Here is a 17,621-nt window from a genome sequence, read left to right on the forward strand (position 1 = left end):
TCTATCGTTTGCGAGTTATAGCTGATTACAATTGGGTCAAGGTTATTCGTACTGTATTGGAAATACAGCGGGATAGAACTGCATACCTAAATAGAGACTCAATTGGTTCAGTGAGTTGATTATAGAAATGCTGATTTTCTAAATATTCAACTAAATTGAGGCATATTTTCTTCAAAATAATAACCGCATGCCACAATTTGTGCTCTTTTTCACCTAGTCAAACTCACTGTAAAATATTTTACAGTTTAATGTTGTTTATTGTATTTTCTATCAATTGTGTGTAAAGCTTATAGTCAAATAGTTATGCAGTTCTGGGGAATGCCGAGGTTCTTCTGTGACAGGAAGTTGAAATCTCACAATGCCCCAGGGAGAACATAAGCAGAGAGTTTTCCATATTCCGTCTCTGCAATCTCTGTTTTTTTTTTTTTTTAAACAGTAGGCTATATAACAATAGATATATAAGAATATTGTACTTGATTTTAAATGTCAAAATGTTTACAAATTAAGGCATGAAAAAAAAAAGGATAGAAATTGAATTGACACATTTAGGCTACTCAAAAGCTGTGATAACAATAACCAAATAAACCTGCTGATGGGTGAATTACCTCAAAGCAGATTATTTTCGTATGTCAAACGCTAGTTTCAAGTTCTATTAGTTATTTATTAATAAATAAAAGGGATTTGCAGAGGCCGATGACACAACTGAGCAACTGTATTTGATTGCAAATCCTGCCTAGCAACAAGTGAACAGCAACTCCATGACAAAACCCGGAAATGAATCCGAACCCTTTCTGTACCAGCTAGCTAGAAATTTATCACAAATGTTACGTTTTCTAATAAACTAAATAAAACGTATCGTCTGTCTAGATGAAAAGTTTTTCATTAAAAACTAGAAGTAAAACGTTTAGTCGCTACGCCATTTTGTCACAAAAACGAAGAAGAAAAGCTCATAACTTTATCAACACTCTACGACAAACACAGAGACAGTGTCACGTAAACCTACGCAACGCCATTCGCCTCTGGTTGCTGAACAAGAATATTCAAATAACATTAATAATATCATTCAAATGGCCACTAGTGCGAAGTGGAGGTTGAAACGTTATGGACGATTTATTCCAGGGTCGGGTAAGGAAGTCACGAGGGAATCCTGGAAGGTAAATATCGATTAACCACGCGTCCTCTGTGCTAATTTTACTACCGATATTTTGCTAGCGTCTGTCTCACTTTTGCTCGTAAAGTTATTCGTAGTTGTGATTATACATTATTATTACGATATTTAATTCAAGCACATACCTCAGCCACAGGTGCGCATATCATATGCGGCATAGCTATGTGTCAGCTTTTCAAAAAGTTACTACTGGGCGCAGTTATGACATCAGCCTCATTTCGTTGTGCTCTGGCTTTTATTTAACATTGTTGGTTCTGTTCTACATAATTATACATGTTGATATGGGTACATAGCAATTTTAGAAGTTAATTCACAGAGGTCAAAGATGTAAAGGTTCACCATTTACAGTGCAATAGATTATGTTCCAATAGGGCTGTATTGTCAATGTGTTTTGCTGTGTGAATTATTTCCAGTATTGTTTAGTCCATTTTTTTTTTTTTTTTTTTTTTTTTTAGCGGCTTTGGTTGCTCAAAGCACATTTCCGCTGATGTGCACTGCATACACTACTTTAAAGACTTCTGATCTGATTTAAAAAATAAAAATAAAAATAAAAAAAAGCTAGTACCGACCATGAAATCTTCCTATGAAACAGAAAACATATACGGGGAGTCATTCTCATAATATCTGCGATTGGCTGGCAACTAGTGCAGGGTGTCCCCGCCTACTGCCCGAAGCCAGCTGGGATAGGCTCCATCACCCCGCGACCCTTGTGAGGAGCAAGCGGTTATTAAGAAAATGGATGGATTTTCTGCCGTTTGACGGTTGATTTAAATTGTTGAACATTTAAATTTCTTAAAGATTATACATTATATGTTTTTACAAAATGACCCCCCAAGAGGAAGCAATTACTTGCACATTATTTGTAAAGAAAAAAATACATTGTTTTTGTTGAAGTTGATACAAGTTGATGTTGGGGGGAAATTTATTGGCAAAAATAGTTTGTTTCAAAGCTTGTTTGGTTTCAGAAGAAATAAGGCACATTTCAGAAGTGGGAAAGGCGAGTTGTTTGTCATTTGTTTTTATTGTAGCAAAAGGGAATATCCATCCATCCATCCATCCATTTTCTTGACCGCTTATTCCTCACAAGGGTCGCGGGGGGTGCTGGCGCCTATCTCAGCTGGCTCTGGGCAGTAGGCGGGGTACACCCTGGACTGGTTGCCAGCTAATCGCAGGGCACACAGAGACGAACAACCATCCACACTCACAAGCACACCTAGGGACAATTCGGAGCGCCCAATTAACCTGCCATGCATGTCTTTGGAATGTGGGAGGAGACCGGAGTACCCGGAGAAGACCCACGCGGGCACGGGGAGAACATGCAAACTCCACCCAGGAAGGCCGGAGCCTGGACCTGAACCGGAGTCCAAAAGGGAATATATCATTTAAAATCGGAGACTGGATTTTGTGAAAAATTCTGACAATTTACCTTGTGTGCTTTGTTCCTATACATGAATAATTCCAATCTCAAATTACAAAATGTAAAATGGTGGTTGGTAAGAAAGCAATATCGACATTCGACATACATGGCACAAAAAAACAAACAAACAAAAAACAGATTAATATATGGCTAAAAGAATATGTCATTTCACAAATTACAGTAATACTCTGTGTGATATTAAATCAGTAGTACATTAATAATTGTCTGACAGATTAATCGGCTGACTGAGTATAGACAGTTTTGCCTCGTATGTAATGAGTCCATTAAATATAGTGTATATCGTGCCTTGTCTCATAAACCCCCCCCCCCACCCCCCACCCCCCCGTAGCTGTCACTAGGAACAATGACAATGGCTCTGTTTTTACTCAACTGCTTGGCAAGCTATCACATGGTGACAGCAAGCCAAAACGCATCATAATGGTGGACCTGGAAAAAAAAGAAAAAAAGAAAAGAGAGACCGTGGTTACTGGTCCAATTATTTACTGACACGCTTCCCCTGCTGTGGGATACAAAGTATCAACATTACGGTGTGCGTGCGCGCGCGTGTGTACACGTTTGTTTGTTGTTCGACAAAGAGATCACGTAGGGCTCAATTAGCTGTGATTACAGTTAACATGTGATTTGTATGGATTTTGAAACAATATTGTCAACTAAGCAACGTTTTGCTATATTTTGCAACTTTTGCAACCTCACTACTAGTGTCTATAAAAAAAAAAAAAATGGCCCAGAAGCACATCTTGCGAATTTTTGATGTGTTATTGGGCACTCTGTCGTGATGTATCCTGTTATATTATGCCATCTGCCGAATGTCGACATTATAATATTCTTTCACAATGTTTCACAAACAAAACACGATTTTTTTGTAATATGTCCCCTTTAAAAATTGTTTTTTCCCCACCTCTCCAGATATTTGAAGCAAAAAAGATGGAGCCTGAAATTATCGCCACAATCGTGGACTCTGGATACTTGATGATCTTGCAGGGACAGGAATGCTTGGTAAGGGATTAATTAGGATAATTCATATTTGGGCCTGACAGATATCACCCGGCCTATTTAATTGGTTGATATTGTTATAGTGTTGACCTTGTGCAAACCAACATACAGTAAATAGTCAGACTACTTGTGTATCACGCCATCGATAACACATTTCAGAAACGCTAACAAGGTTATAATCCCATGCGGGCTTTGTTTGTTTAATTGTTTTAAGATTGGCGCGTGTCAGGAGGAACAAAAGAGTTTTTTAAATCCCTCCTGTGCCTTGAGGGAGGACTCCCAAAGCCAGTTAGCGGTGATGAGGCGAAAACAAAAAAAACAAAGTGATAAAAGTTTCTGCCTGCTCATCACTTCATTGGATGTTAATCTTGTTCTCCTGAATGCATCAACATCGCTATACTAAAATCTGCAGTAATTAATTCTGATGTTCCACATGCACACATTTGACTGGAACGTGCTCATCCATGAAACTGCTTTCCACATACCTCCACTCTCCGCTCTGTAATTCACAAAATAAATTACGGCTTGGCTGCATCTGCAAATGTCATGCTCGCAATTCTGGCAATTTATAGTGTGTCACACTGGTTATTATACTGCAGATTGCCTGCATTATCGATTGCAACATTTAATAACATTGCAATTAATTAGTAATGTCGATTTCCAAATGATCGACCGAGCTGGGAAATTCATGACTTTATCACCTGCAACTAAATTACAGCAGGAATGAACAATAATCTCAATGTAATAGTTGGTCATGTCTGGTGGCTTTTTTCTGGCAGCAATAATGTGGCTGATGATTCACATTTTCGTTTATTACAGTAGTAGTAAAATGTAGCAGAACCTTGAATATTGGAAGTCTTCTCAGGCTTCAGCTTAGAGAGCATCCAAAGAAATGTTTCTTTCCCATTGTGCCACATACAAAAATCTCACAGCACACAGCCAAACAAAAATGTAATAAAAAGTGCTGTTTAACATTTTATTTTTTTTTTGGCGGGGGGAGCTCATTGCCATGTAGACAACAAACAAAATAAGTAAATAGGTAGTGTATTGAGTCACAGATATATTTCATTCACCAGTCAGCCTGATATTGAGGTCAGCTTTTGCCCAGGATGATAAAGCTCTCTATTATAGATTGGTGCTGTAAGCGCTCAGGGAAGTTTGAAATATCGTCATCTTAGGAGGGCCTACAGGCCACACGATAAGGCCAGGCGGGAAAAGATGCTGTGAACTGTAATTTTCTGTATTTGAAAGAATAGTGTGATGTTAGTTAAGGCTCAGAGCACCAGCAGTAGACATGTTGTCAGCAGAAAAAAATCAGGACGGTCTTTAAGGTGGCTTGACTCTGGAACTCTACAGAAGTGACAAAGTTTACTTTTTACTAGGGATGGGTATTACGTAATTAATTAACAATTTGTGGAACTGATTGTTGATTAATGGCATCTTGAAGCATCCATCCGTCTATAGTATTTTCGATAGCGTTAGCCCTTATTAGGGTCTCTAGTGAACTGGATTCTATTCCAACTGACTTTGGGCGAGATGCGGGTGTACAACCTAAACTGGTCGTCAGACATTCACAACTACGGATATTTAAAATCTTCAACATAACCTAACATAACACAGGTGGGGCTTAGCTAACATTCAAACCCAGAATCTCTTGCCTGTGAGGCGTGCTCAACTGTAGGTCACCAAATATTGTTTCAGTCACAACTACTTCAAGAACGTCCTTACTATGGCAAATTCTCTTCTGTGAATCATTATCCATTTCAATGACATCGGGATCCTGGGGATTGGTCCTGGTGTAGGCTCCTGCTGAGCCTCGATCCCAAATAGGACAAGTGCTACAGAAAATGGATGGACATAGTCATCCATACATGAGTTCAGAACGTTTTTCCCAAAAAAAAAAAAAAACACAACAATTGATCCATTAATTGACCATTCATTCTCCCCATGGTCCTTTAAGGAAATGTAGTCAAATGCCAGTCCAAAATTATATGGAAGATTTAATCTGATTTGACATCTAAACCAACGCCTCAATGCACCCTCAAACCATCTGTTAGCACAGTCAACATAATAAATAATTAAACTGTCTGTCTGTCTGTCTGTCTATCCCATCCCATCCCATCTCATCTCATGTATATTAAAATCAATTGTTGCCCTTTGGATTTTCTGAATTAATTTTTCAAATTTGTTTTCTGAATTAGTCTCTCAAAATAAATGTATTCAGAATCCTATATGTCATAAACTTCAGTTTGGAGCCAAAAATGTCCTCAAAAGTAACTGAGAAAATGGAGACCCCTGCTGACCAACTTAAGTAACAGTAATCACTTGGCCGGAGCACATGGAATGACATAAATAAATGGTAAATGGACTGAGCTTATATAGCGCTTTCTACACCATAGTGTAATAATGTAGTAATAATAATAGTAATAATTGTTTGTTTTCTTCTGAATTCATATGTTTTTGTTTTAAATTGAGTTCAAAGACAATGTGCACATACATTAATCAATATAAAAAGACATGAAGAGATGCTTGCATCCTTGTTAGCAGAAAGCTCATTTCTAGCTGTGGTCCAACAAAGTATACATTTTCCACTTTTACTGTTGCAGGAGACAATTCCTTTGATTAGTGCCAGCGATGTTCTCAAAGTCCACCAGAAATCAGACAACCTGCTGCTTCGCAATACTGTGAAGGTGAGCGTTTTGACTGCGGCTTCCATCAAAATGTGTGTGTTGTTGTTGTTTTTTAGTCCCTGGGAGTTATTGCCCGTGACATTCGTTGTTTTCTGTTCTATAAAAAAAAAAAAATCACAGCAACCTTGTTTTAGTTCTAATGAGATGCTGATTTCAAAAAGGCGACAAACAAATAACAAAGAGATTATTCACGTAGCGGCTGGGAGTGACAGCGTCGAGATTGAACGTGTGTCCTCAGGGATCGGGACGCGTGATCAGGATGCAGTTTGACGGCAGGAACAAGGCACAGGCCATCAAACAGTGTTCAAGTGCCGCAGAAAGACTGCGGGAGTATCTGCCCGTCAACACTCTAGACGACTCCCTGCCGCCAAATAATCAGCCACCCACTGATGTCCCTGCACCGGTGACACAGGTGACCCATTTTGCAGTTTCTTTCATTTTAAATAAAATGAAATGTATGTCATAATTGTAGAGTTGTTCCTCAAAGGTTGGATACAATCAGTTCCATGTCATATGATTGACTTTCAGAAATCCCACGCAAACATTAGCATGGAAAGAACATGCAAACTCGGGTTTGAACCCTGAACTTTAGAACTGTGAGGCAGACATTTTAACCACTAGTACACTCTGCTGCACAATGACCTGGTGATGTAAGACATTAACATAATACACATTAAAACAATCTACATCCTGACTCAATGCTTCTACTTGTCAAACACTGCAAAAAAAGACATGACACCAGTAACAGAAGTGCCAAATCAGTCCTTTCTTTTTTCAGATATAAGAACATTGCCTCAGAAATACTTTCCACATTACAAATGGCCATCATTTGCATTTTGCAACTAACATCACATTAAGACTAACACTGGACAAAAGGACTTGGACATAGCCTGACTCTGCAGCTTTTATTGAGGCTGCTTACTTCACCCTCACTTCAGAAAGATATTTTTCTTTTCTTACCTCCAGGAAAAAAAAAATGAAGAAGAGAAACAACCAGTTAATGTCTTGATATAATTACGTTTATGAGACAATAAGAAATGTTTCCCCTCAAAATGCTGGTCAAACAAACTTCACAACATCATAAAAGGTGTTCCGCATACTGGTACGACTGCATTTATTTTAAACTTGTTATTAGATGATGATGCCAACTTGGGTTATTTTTTGGTTGTGTGGCTCACGGAGTAAAAATATTTGGTCGTGTTGCAGCACAAGAAGCGCATTCCACCGTACTGACTCTTTTTCACTTGTCTTCTAGTTATGTCCTAGACGTATTACACAAATATGTAGTACTTCATTTCTGTGTTAACTTAGGTTAGTGACAGACTGACACTCATTCTGCGAAAGAAACGCATTTGTAAACAAAGTGCAATGGATTTGCTTTTGATACATTTAAAACTGTAAATGGACTTCACTGAAATCCAATAGAATTGTGATCATATCTAGTATGTTATGAATGCATTTATAATCTGTTTTTAACTATCATTTTTTAAAGTAAATACTGAAGGGCAAACTGCATGTCTCCTTGTAGTGATTATTACTGAGACTGCATCTGACAGCTGATTTATCAGGATTGTCTCAACTAGGTCAGATTCATGGACTCCGACACTAGATGGTGCTATTTACAATAGTGTCATCTTTAGAGGTCACATTGCTGCTGGTAGCTTGAGGGACTGATGCACTGATGCAGTATGGTCTTGACGATCTAGTCTCTCTTACACCTTATATTTACTAAAAGTGCCCCTTAATGTACTATTGAAATGCTTTATTTACTGATTACTAATACTGAGCTTGCCAAACTGATGATGACGACGATGATGATGATGATAACAATAATATTAATAATAATAATTTAAAAAAAAAAAACAATGCTGAAGATGCTGAATCACATTGACACTGTACGACTATTGGTCCTATTTTGGAACATATTGACTATAACACTGGGTTGTGAGCTAATTCCATGTGAGGGGATGAGACTTAAAGGTGTGCACCGTGCCAATGGGGTGTAATGTGACCTTTTGGCGAACAGACACACCGAAGGAGTTCCCAGCGCAGATGAAAGAGCTTTGAAGAGGGAATGCGAGAGTGGGATATTTTTCAATTAGTAATGAAGCCAATTGATTGTACTCTCCAATTTGTGGCGTCGTGGTGCGTCTTTCCTTCATCTTTCTCATTTTGTTTTGTGTTTGAAGCCGTGTCCACAGCAGGGTGAGGCGGCTGGAGCTGAACCAGAGGTTGTCCATGGATCACTGTCCATCAAGCGTCTTGCCCAGGTATTTGATATGAGTCATCTTCAGATAAATACTAGCCAACTAATAGTCAACTACAGGGTGGGCTGGAGCAATGAAGGCCTTAAAAATATGATTCCCCCCATTGAGGTTCATTTTCCCAATAGTTAATCAAACGACAGTTCATTGCTATGCTAAATTTTGAGTTTATACTATTTAGTCTTTTAGTGGCATCTTGACAGCATCTCTCAGCAAAGGAGGATTGTTAATTAATAACATGTTGATATGTATTTAAGGCCTGAGAACCAATTTAAAATGTGCGTATTTTAGGGGTCCTAAATGCAACCCTCCAAAATCCACTCATTAGAGCCTCATGGAAAATCAGAAGCATTTAGCCTCTGACACCAGTTTTATTTATGTACATGAAATTTGGTGGAGATGTTTATTATTACAGGATACACAAAAAAGTCTGAAATTGAAGTCGGCTGAATAACAAATTCCAGGGCTCGTACTTTGACAAACTCCAAGTCAGGGAGTTTTCTCAATTGAGCGGCAATCAGAAGAAGATATCCAAAACAGATGGACTCCGCTAAATTATGAAGCTTTTTTTGCCTATGCCATCTCATGTGGGCAGTGCATGTTTTCAAAGTTTGATGATCGTTTGGAGAATTCGTCTCATAAATGAGTTTTGGAAGACCTGTTGCACAGATATCCTATTGCATTTCAATAGAACCTCTCGGGAGGGACGCCTCTGGCACTGCCTGCGCTGTACCGTCACGCATCTTCAGAACCCAGAGACCTGGACGCCTTTGTGCGCGTTTGTCTGTTGGATCCCAGCTTCCCTGCTTTGGTGGAGCAGGTGGAAGGCGAGCTGAGGAAAATACTCGAAGAATGAATCATCAGTAACAACTGAAGGCAGAGAAAAGGTCAAGTCAGCACCCCGCTTTTGTGTTTGTTTGCTGTTTTTCCCACGCCGTTCCTTACGTAGGAGTTCACTCGCTTTGCGCTGCCAAAGTCAACAGCGTTGTGGTCGTGCATTGAAACTTAGGACATTTCAGATTGTTAAGATTAACACAGCTTTAACAAAACTCAAGTTCATTTTTGATTTTTTTTTTTTTTTTTTATTCAGAAAAAAAAAATATTGGTCTTATTCATATGTTTGATCGTGGCTATATACTCTGGTCCCTCTGTTCTCACATCAATGCAGGTCCGTTTCCCACCGCAACACACATCATCAGTACATTGTATTGAAAGGAGGAGTCATGCAGCTACAGCAGTTAATGTCGCTATGCCAGCTTCCAAGAGATCCCACGATTTTAAAGCTTGACTGATTAAAACAAACTGCCCTCCATTTAATCTATTCAAGAATACATTTTGCATAGGATTATAGCCATGCTATATAGTCAAAGAAAAATAAAAAAAAATCAAAGTAATTAAATTAGGAAATGTTAAAAAAAAATATCTTTTCTTCTTTTTTTTTTTTTTTTTTTACAGATTTCCTATCATTTGAACACTCATACTGCAACATATACAAGACACTCTAAGTTACTCTCAAAAGGAAATTAAAGTAATACACATACCATTGATATTTATCTTGTTAAACACACATTATTCATTTTCTGTATTCACTCTCTTAAATTTTAAATACTGCCAGTCACTGAAGCCCTTGCTTCACAATAAAAGTTCTATTAAAAGTGGACTTTGTCATCACAAAATTAAACATTAAATGACCATGATATGCTGTACAAATGTTCAAGAAGGAAAACACACATACTGTGTATATATATATATATATATATATATATATATATATATATATATATATATATATATATATATATATATATATATATATATATATATAATTCATATTTATATAATTTATATAATTTATATGTCCATATTTATATAAGGATGACTCTATAAAAAAACATTTTGGGATGCAAAACAAAAGCCACACGAGGGATAACAACAGAAGATGTCTATTCTGAGTATCCTATTGCGTAATTATTTTGCATGCATTTACATGATATGTCATACAAAAGGGGGTCGGCTCATCTGAGGGCCATGATTCAGATCAGAAGGAGACATCAACATCACATCGGGAAAAAATGCTTACACCTCTGCAGTGATTTGTAGTCACAATTCGTCATCTTGACATCTCCACGCGACAAGGCATGCTTTAAGACTCCCCACTCCACTGCCCTTTGTTGCCAGTGTTATGCTGATATTGGTTCTTGTAAAAAGAGACAAGATATGCTTTTATTTATTTTTTCTCCCTCAAGATAGGCCGCAACTCAAATGTCGCCGTGTAGCCAAAAAACCTGCAGTTTCACCCTCTCATCTGTGAAGAGAAAATAAGAAGGTATGACCACGGATAATCCTCGGCAGCGCGTTCTATATTTAGCACCCGCCATCACTCTCCACAGTGTCTTACTTGAGTTGATTGTTTATTTTGTGTTCCTTTGGCGGACGTTTTTGTCTTTGTGGTTGTTTGTAGAATTGGTTTTCCTGGGAAAGAAGCAGGTAGGGTTTCAGAAAACATGAAGGTAAATAAATAGGTCAAAACACTGTATGATTTACGGTAGTGAATTTTCACAAACAGTGGCCTAATGTTTTTTTTTGTTTTTGTTTTTGTTTTGTTTTTTAAATGCAGTTAAGAGGGGCATTTTTTGTGTGCATCTATTTAAAATGAGTTTGACGAGCATTAAAATTAACCAGTGGAATTATTTTGGCAAATAGAAGAGTTGACACAAAAATGGGAACACCAAATATTTATCAAACTTTACAATATTGCGCAGTTTCCTCTTCAACACCTCGAAATGTTACTGCCTCCTCTAAGAGGCTATTTACATGTTTTGGTGCTGCGGTTTTGGTTCGCAACAGAGTTCAAGTGGCTTCAGCAGTATAAATGATAGTGTGTTAATTACAGTTGCTAATATATTTGCTTCATGTCTTGAGCACGACACATCAGGCTAATTGGGGAACTGCATCTGTTTGAGGGACGGCCACTTTTTGAGGAAATACTTTGTGTGTAGATCTGTTGACTTACATTGGTCCAACTGGCTCATCATCTTTGACGGGGTGAACAGAGAATGGAAAAACAAACAAAAGAGACAAACATGAGAGAAAGGTAATGAAAGAATATATGCCAAATCTAACACATTAACATTGCACAGGTAGCTATTTCACTGAGGTGTTTACAGAAAAAGAGGGGAAAAAAAATCTACTTAGAAATGCTCCAAAGTTGCTCAATATAGGCCACCGAATCATTCAAGCGTGAACGTTTGCTGAGAGAACAGATTGCTTTGAATGGTGGTGTGACACAGCCGTGCACTCGTGATAAGCCCTGAAATCACACAAGTCAGCTCGTCCTATGCACAAACTGTGTCAAATTAAAACGATACATTTGAAAATGTGGATTCTTGGAAGGTGGTAATGCTGCACAACTGTATTAGTGTGGTAAAATGGCCGGCAGTGATGTAACGTTAAAGTAGTAGAATTTGACAATACTGCGATGGTTAAACCTACCTCGAGTTTTAACCCTTGGGGTTGCTATTAATTGTCAGACTGAGCATACACATGTAGGAGGCTTGCAGATGGCTCATTTCAAACCGCCTTTTAATTACACACAGCAATATCACAGTGATTTTTGAAAAGGCCAAAAAAGAAAGAAAAAAAAAATACACAAATGAGCTATTGTGAACGATTTGGCATGATAACACAGATCTTTTTTGAGCTTCCAGCAGCTTCATAGTGTTTTTTATGATTTCCCGACGGCACGGCACAGTAAGAATCTCTGCATTTACTTTGTAATTCATTCATGTTAGTAAATCATTCTTTGAACGAGAATAGTCATACATTCTTTCAGTGAGCGGTGTATTATTAGTATTAATATTATCTTGAAAGGCCGTAATTTCAACATCACATTGAGAAACATCATAGAAAAGATAACTAACGTGTCAAGCTACATTTCCACCAAGGGTACAATTCATATGAATCGGTATAACTGAATCATATTTCTTATTTCCCCTGCAGAACGGCGGAAATTATGTTAGCTAAGCAAATGGCATGACATTAGGGATAGACCGATAATCGGCCGGGGCCGATTATCGGCGCCGATATTTGGCATTTTGACAAATATCGGCATCGGCCATGTTTTGAATCTGAAGGCCGATAAAGCTCACTGAGCAGGGGATACTTGCGAACGTAGCGAATTTGGGGTTTTCATCAGGATTTGTAAGATGTTCGCAGTCAGTTTTTATTTGTCGTAAACACATTTGGAACATATTCACACAATTTTTCACCGCAAAAATCCTTTTGAAACGTTTTTACGAACCCTAACAAAAACCCCAAATGAGATACATTCACATAAATTTGTTACTCAGTGAGAAATTATATATAGTTTGAAAGAATTCCCCCCCCCTCCCCATTTTACTGCAAATGAATATCGGCTTGAAATATCGGTTATCGGCCAACTTGACTACAAATAATCTGTATCGGTATCGGCCTTGAAAAAACCATATCGGTCTATCACTACATGACATCAAAGCCATACTAGTAAGGCAATAATTTAACAAGACAATAAATGGCCTGGTACAATGCAATGTGCCTGTAAACAAGAAATTAGGATTTTGTTATTTTCTGGCTGTTATGTTAATTCTATTGTAACACGAATTTAGGACACACTAGGTAGCTCCGTGTTTACAAAGTGTACTACTGTGAATGAGACCCCAACAAAAGAATATGATATATTCCTTCCTCGCGGTTCTGTATATGCATTTATAAACAATTTTAGGGCCACTTTATAACTTGGTGGAAATGAGGCCTATCGTTCCATTTGGCGCCCTTGACAAGGTTTTTGGTGTTTTGGCATACAGATGCAAACGTGTCACTGGGTAAGTCAACAGCTACATGCAATTACAAAGTCGCAGATCGGCAGCATTATAGCAGCATTCCATGGCGTTAATATGAAGCAGTGTATGTCATATTGTTAGTCATCAAACATGGCGTTGCGATCAATTTGTGCGGGATGTCTTTCTGCATATGCCACCGTTTTCTCACCTCCTATGCATACACCACACAAGCTGTGTTTACTATACTGCCTCTGCAAGCACATGACAAGTAACAGATTTTTACTGTGTGACAGTGGTATCAACGTGATCACTTTTGTTTACGATGCATGTTATTTTACAAATGATGCATTTTCAAATAAACTAAAATAAAAATGCCAAAATGATCACACAGTAAAAATCCCAAGCAACTAGATTTGAAACACAGGGTATAAATGTGAGCCTCTGCCTCAGAGCCCTTGACTGTGGAGCATGAGAGGTGTTCAAATACAGGAAGTCATAATGCACGCAGACAGGGGGCCAAAACCGGCGGGAATCTGGGATGCTAAAAGGAGATTTTAGAGAGGCTGTGCCTCGTGAGCTGAGAGCCCTCACTGCTGATTTGAATGGCATAAACATAGAAAATATAATCCACCTTAATCGCTTCATTTTTCCGGTGGATGAAACCAACTGGAGGCCATGCACACTCTTTACTTGAGCTGTGTATGCTTTGATGTGTGCAAATGTTTTATTTTACTCAAGTGTTTTATTATTATTTTGTTGTTTGTCCCAGGATGATAGCAGATCCTTGGTAACCGCAATGTTGTTGTGTTATTTTCAGAGAAGAAAATACTTCTTAAAAATAGATCATAGATAAATAACATTTTATTTTTAAGGCATTTGTTCCGGTGGCTATTGTTAGCTGTTACTGAGTACATGGAGGAGCTGTAACATGTTTTAATACTTGTAAAGTTCTTTGTCTCAAAGATTTTGCAAGAATTTCCGCCCGCCACTTAAATGTCAAAAAAGTCAGTGACTTTTTAAAAAAAATATAGTTTCTTTTCTATAGATCTTAATCGAACTAAATCCGCATCCTAATTCCTGTCCTGATAAATATTGTCTAATGCAGTGGAACATCTAAGGCCGGACAAAAATCTAAAGAAAAAGTAAAGTAAAAGCATAATACAGGCAGAGTTAGTCTTTTGATGCATGCATGAATATTTCCCCCAAATTGTGTTTGAATTACATATTGCACCTCATGTTGTGCAATACGCCATGTTCGGCTTTCAGCTTTAGAGCTTCTATTGTATTTTTTTTTCTCCCAAAAAAATACTTGCATGCAGTGACCAATCCTTTCATGCTAAGTGTGCTACCTAACTTTAACTCAAACGAATATTATACCATTATACCATTATTGGATGTTTTATCACTCTCCCTTTGTCAATTTGCAGCTGATGAAATGATCAGAAGGGCACCACAAGTCTTGCCAAAATATAGCTGTTTAATATTCCTTACAGATTTGCCCGCGCACATCTTCTTTGTTTGCTTTAAAACAACAAAAGCAAGATGTACCCGGCAGCTTTGTTTGGGCTGTGTTAGAGTGTTTGGTTGCGCCGCTGTGATCCATAATGACAGCAGGGCCTGTCGCTGTTCTGTTTTAGAATAATGCGGCTGTAGTCGTATGTTGAATTTTGAAGATGATAAAGCATTAGTAAAGGTTAGACATAACCTTTGTTGACTTGGGGGTGCCTTTGGGGTTTTGAGACATTTTCAAGCGGCCACCTCCTGCTCGAGATTTGGGCTCCTCCGGAAGCATAAGACAGTTTGAAAGGCGCATTGTGGTTTAATATATTGAGAAATGATATTTGAATTTCAAATCAGTTCTATTTTTTTTCATCCGCTTCTCTTGTGTGTTTTTTTTTTAAGCAAATCAGATTTCATTTAGATGAATAAGACATAATGTTCAGTCTTAGCCTGTAAAACGGTTTCTTGAAGCTTTTTGCTGCAGGGATGAGCGTTTTAATACAAAGTTGTGTTCGCAGGCGTTGTTTACCTGCCTGTTTACAGTGTGTCCGCCCACACTCGAACCCAGCTTGTGCGATGCGGCAACACAGAAGGCTTCAAATATTATTGCGAAGGGAGGCATGCAAAGCATTTTTTTTGTTTATTTGCTGGAGCACTTGCATAACCTAATATATCGTTTGAGGAAAATTGAATCTCTGACGTTAGAGCAAATGTTTGACAAACACCAAGATAGAGCCAAACTCACACTTGAGTTTTTGGGGCAGTGGACAGTAGGCTTGTTAAAAACAACTGATAAAATACATCTCTAGGACCATGCAGAATCTCTCACTTACCACCCATTTAGATTATGGTGCCGTTTCGAAAGAAGTGGAAGGGAAGAATAGTAACCAATTGTTACACATCTGAGATGATATGTACAGTATATCATCAACACCATTGTTACCATTGCTGTCAGTCAAAGGAACAACACCTCCTCAATGTGAATCCATAAAGGTCATATTTGCATGCGTCTCGCATGGGTATTACGTGATGCAATACTTCTGCTTCCTTTTCGACACATCACGTCTGAGGCCAGTGAGCAGGCGATAACAGATACTTAAGCAGGGCACACACATACCAACAAGCGGTCAAATTTCAACGTTTTCTCTCACGTACAATCTAAGTCATGGCCCAATTTCCTGAGCAATTATCTTTTGGGGTGCAATGTGTTCAAAGTCATTTTTCCTCCCCAATCTGCTCGGTAAACAGTCTGGGCCAACCATCGTAAATTTTAAACGTTCAATATTTATGATGGTGAATCCTTATACGTGTGGTCAACATTGATCTCTAACCTAAAAAAAAAAATAAAAAAAAATGTTAAATATCAGTATGTGTATACCCTGCTTTAGGTCATGTTTATATTTGGGGTCATAATTAAATATGATATTTTGCATTCTTATCCCACTAGTAGGTTCATTATCATAGACCGACATCACTGAATTTGACTCAAGTAAATAATGAAAATGTTTAACTATTCCGTGCTTTGAACTTAAGTCACTCAAAGCACAGTTCACTTTATTTTGGCAAAGACTGCCAAGAATTAAGCTCGATTGGCTCAGGGTTATCATTTTGCAAGAGTTTTTGTTGAACTTGGTCTTTCACCATGCAGAAGTACAGTAAATGTATAATAATGATAAAGCATTGATAGCATCATCAGCTTGTCAAACTTATCTATACAGTACTGTATATTGTTTAAAGCTGAGTGAAAAGCATGCATACTCTCTGAAGCGTCAGTTCATGTAAATATGTTAATACTTCAAATGCATCATGTACAATGATGATAGAAAACAGATTGACTTAACGTACAGACTTAGTCTGATGCTAAATTTAATAACAGTCACCTGTGTGTTTTTATACAATACATAAAAACAAAACATTAATTAGACATGTCAGTGATCTATGATCCTATTATTATGGAAAATGGAAATGTATTTTCCTTAAAAAAAGTTTTCTGATAGTTGCCAATTAAAGACCTTTCATATGGTTTCCATTCTTCAGTCACATGAAGAGCTCCTTTCTAAACTGTTTGAAATTGATCTACCAAGACCTACGAATTTGACAAGCCTAAATTGTAAACTGTCGAAACAATTAATTGGCTCTAACATGTTCATTGAAAGTTAATAATCTACAAATGAATGACGTGGCAAGATGAAGAATTTGGCTATTATCTCATTTAGGAAAAGAGCTCTTCATAAACATCTATGATACATTGTAGATGTTTTTCATAATACATCGTTTGACATAAATGCTCGCTTGTAATTTTATCATATTAGATCACAAGTTATTCCTCGAATCTGAGCTCAGTTTTGAACAGGACATTTCTTATTGCGAGGCAGCACACCAAAATAGCAAAGAAATACGGTAAGCATAGAGATTACAGTCGGAAATGGTGTCTCTTACCATCAATAATGTCATCCGGCCTCTTGCGTTTCTCATACACGACGATGATGACTACGAGGATGATAATTTCCGCGAGCACGCCCAAGAACGGCCAAAGCGGCGCAAGATGGCTTCGCACCCGTAGGATGGTGATTTCAGCAGTTGTCCCAATGGCATTGGATGCATTGCACTCATACTTCCCAGGATCTGTGTTTATATCAAGGTTTGTGATGTTCAGCTCTGTGTAGTTGTCTCGACTTGTGATGAAGAAGCGTCCAGTGGAATTGTCGATCTCCTGAAAGGGTTAAAGTGCCGAATTAATGTAAAAAAACA

At 38.0% G+C, this 17,621-nt stretch overlaps 2 protein-coding genes across 2 annotated transcripts in view; one reads left to right on the forward strand and one right to left on the reverse strand.

Moving 5' to 3' along the window:
* Positions 1–745: 745 nt before the first annotated feature.
* rec114 (REC114 meiotic recombination protein) lies at positions 746–10,579 on the forward strand. Its single transcript, XM_077519765.1, has 6 exons — positions 746–1,154; positions 3,513–3,602; positions 6,206–6,289; positions 6,528–6,701; positions 8,479–8,559; positions 9,245–10,579. The coding sequence occupies exons 1-6, from the start codon at positions 1,068–1,070 to the stop codon at positions 9,407–9,409; spliced, it is 681 nt and encodes a 226-aa protein (XP_077375891.1). The 5' UTR covers positions 746–1,067; the 3' UTR covers positions 9,410–10,579.
* The window catches only part of nptnb (neuroplastin b), a 33,977-nt gene continuing 26,728 nt past the window's right edge, over positions 10,373–17,621 (reverse strand). The window contains exons 6-9 of the mRNA XM_077519763.1: positions 17,310–17,583; positions 11,567–11,588; positions 10,952–11,025; positions 10,373–10,858 (exon numbers count right to left, since the gene is read on the reverse strand). Of these exons, the coding sequence (XP_077375889.1) occupies positions 10,965–11,025; positions 11,567–11,588; positions 17,310–17,583 (357 nt within the window). The 3' untranslated portion in view covers positions 10,373–10,858; positions 10,952–10,964. The remainder of the gene's footprint in view (positions 10,859–10,951; positions 11,026–11,566; positions 11,589–17,309; positions 17,584–17,621) is intronic.

Source organism: Festucalex cinctus, chromosome 4 (genome assembly GCF_051991245.1).
Source record: "Festucalex cinctus isolate MCC-2025b chromosome 4, RoL_Fcin_1.0, whole genome shotgun sequence".
Lineage (NCBI taxonomy): Eukaryota > Metazoa > Chordata > Actinopteri > Syngnathiformes > Syngnathidae > Festucalex > Festucalex cinctus.

Excerpts from the sequence above, each read along its gene's own strand:
- rec114 (XM_077519765.1), top strand. The coding sequence starts at position 1,068 with ATGGCCACTAGTGCGAAGTGGAGGTTGAAACGTTATGGACGATTTATT. Across the intron at positions 1,155-3,512 it reads TCACGAGGGAATCCTGGAAG|ATATTTGAAGCAAAAAAGAT; the intron begins GTAAATATCGAT and ends CCACCTCTCCAG. Across the intron at positions 8,560-9,244 it reads CCATCAAGCGTCTTGCCCAG|AACCTCTCGGGAGGGACGCC; the intron begins GTATTTGATATG and ends GCATTTCAATAG.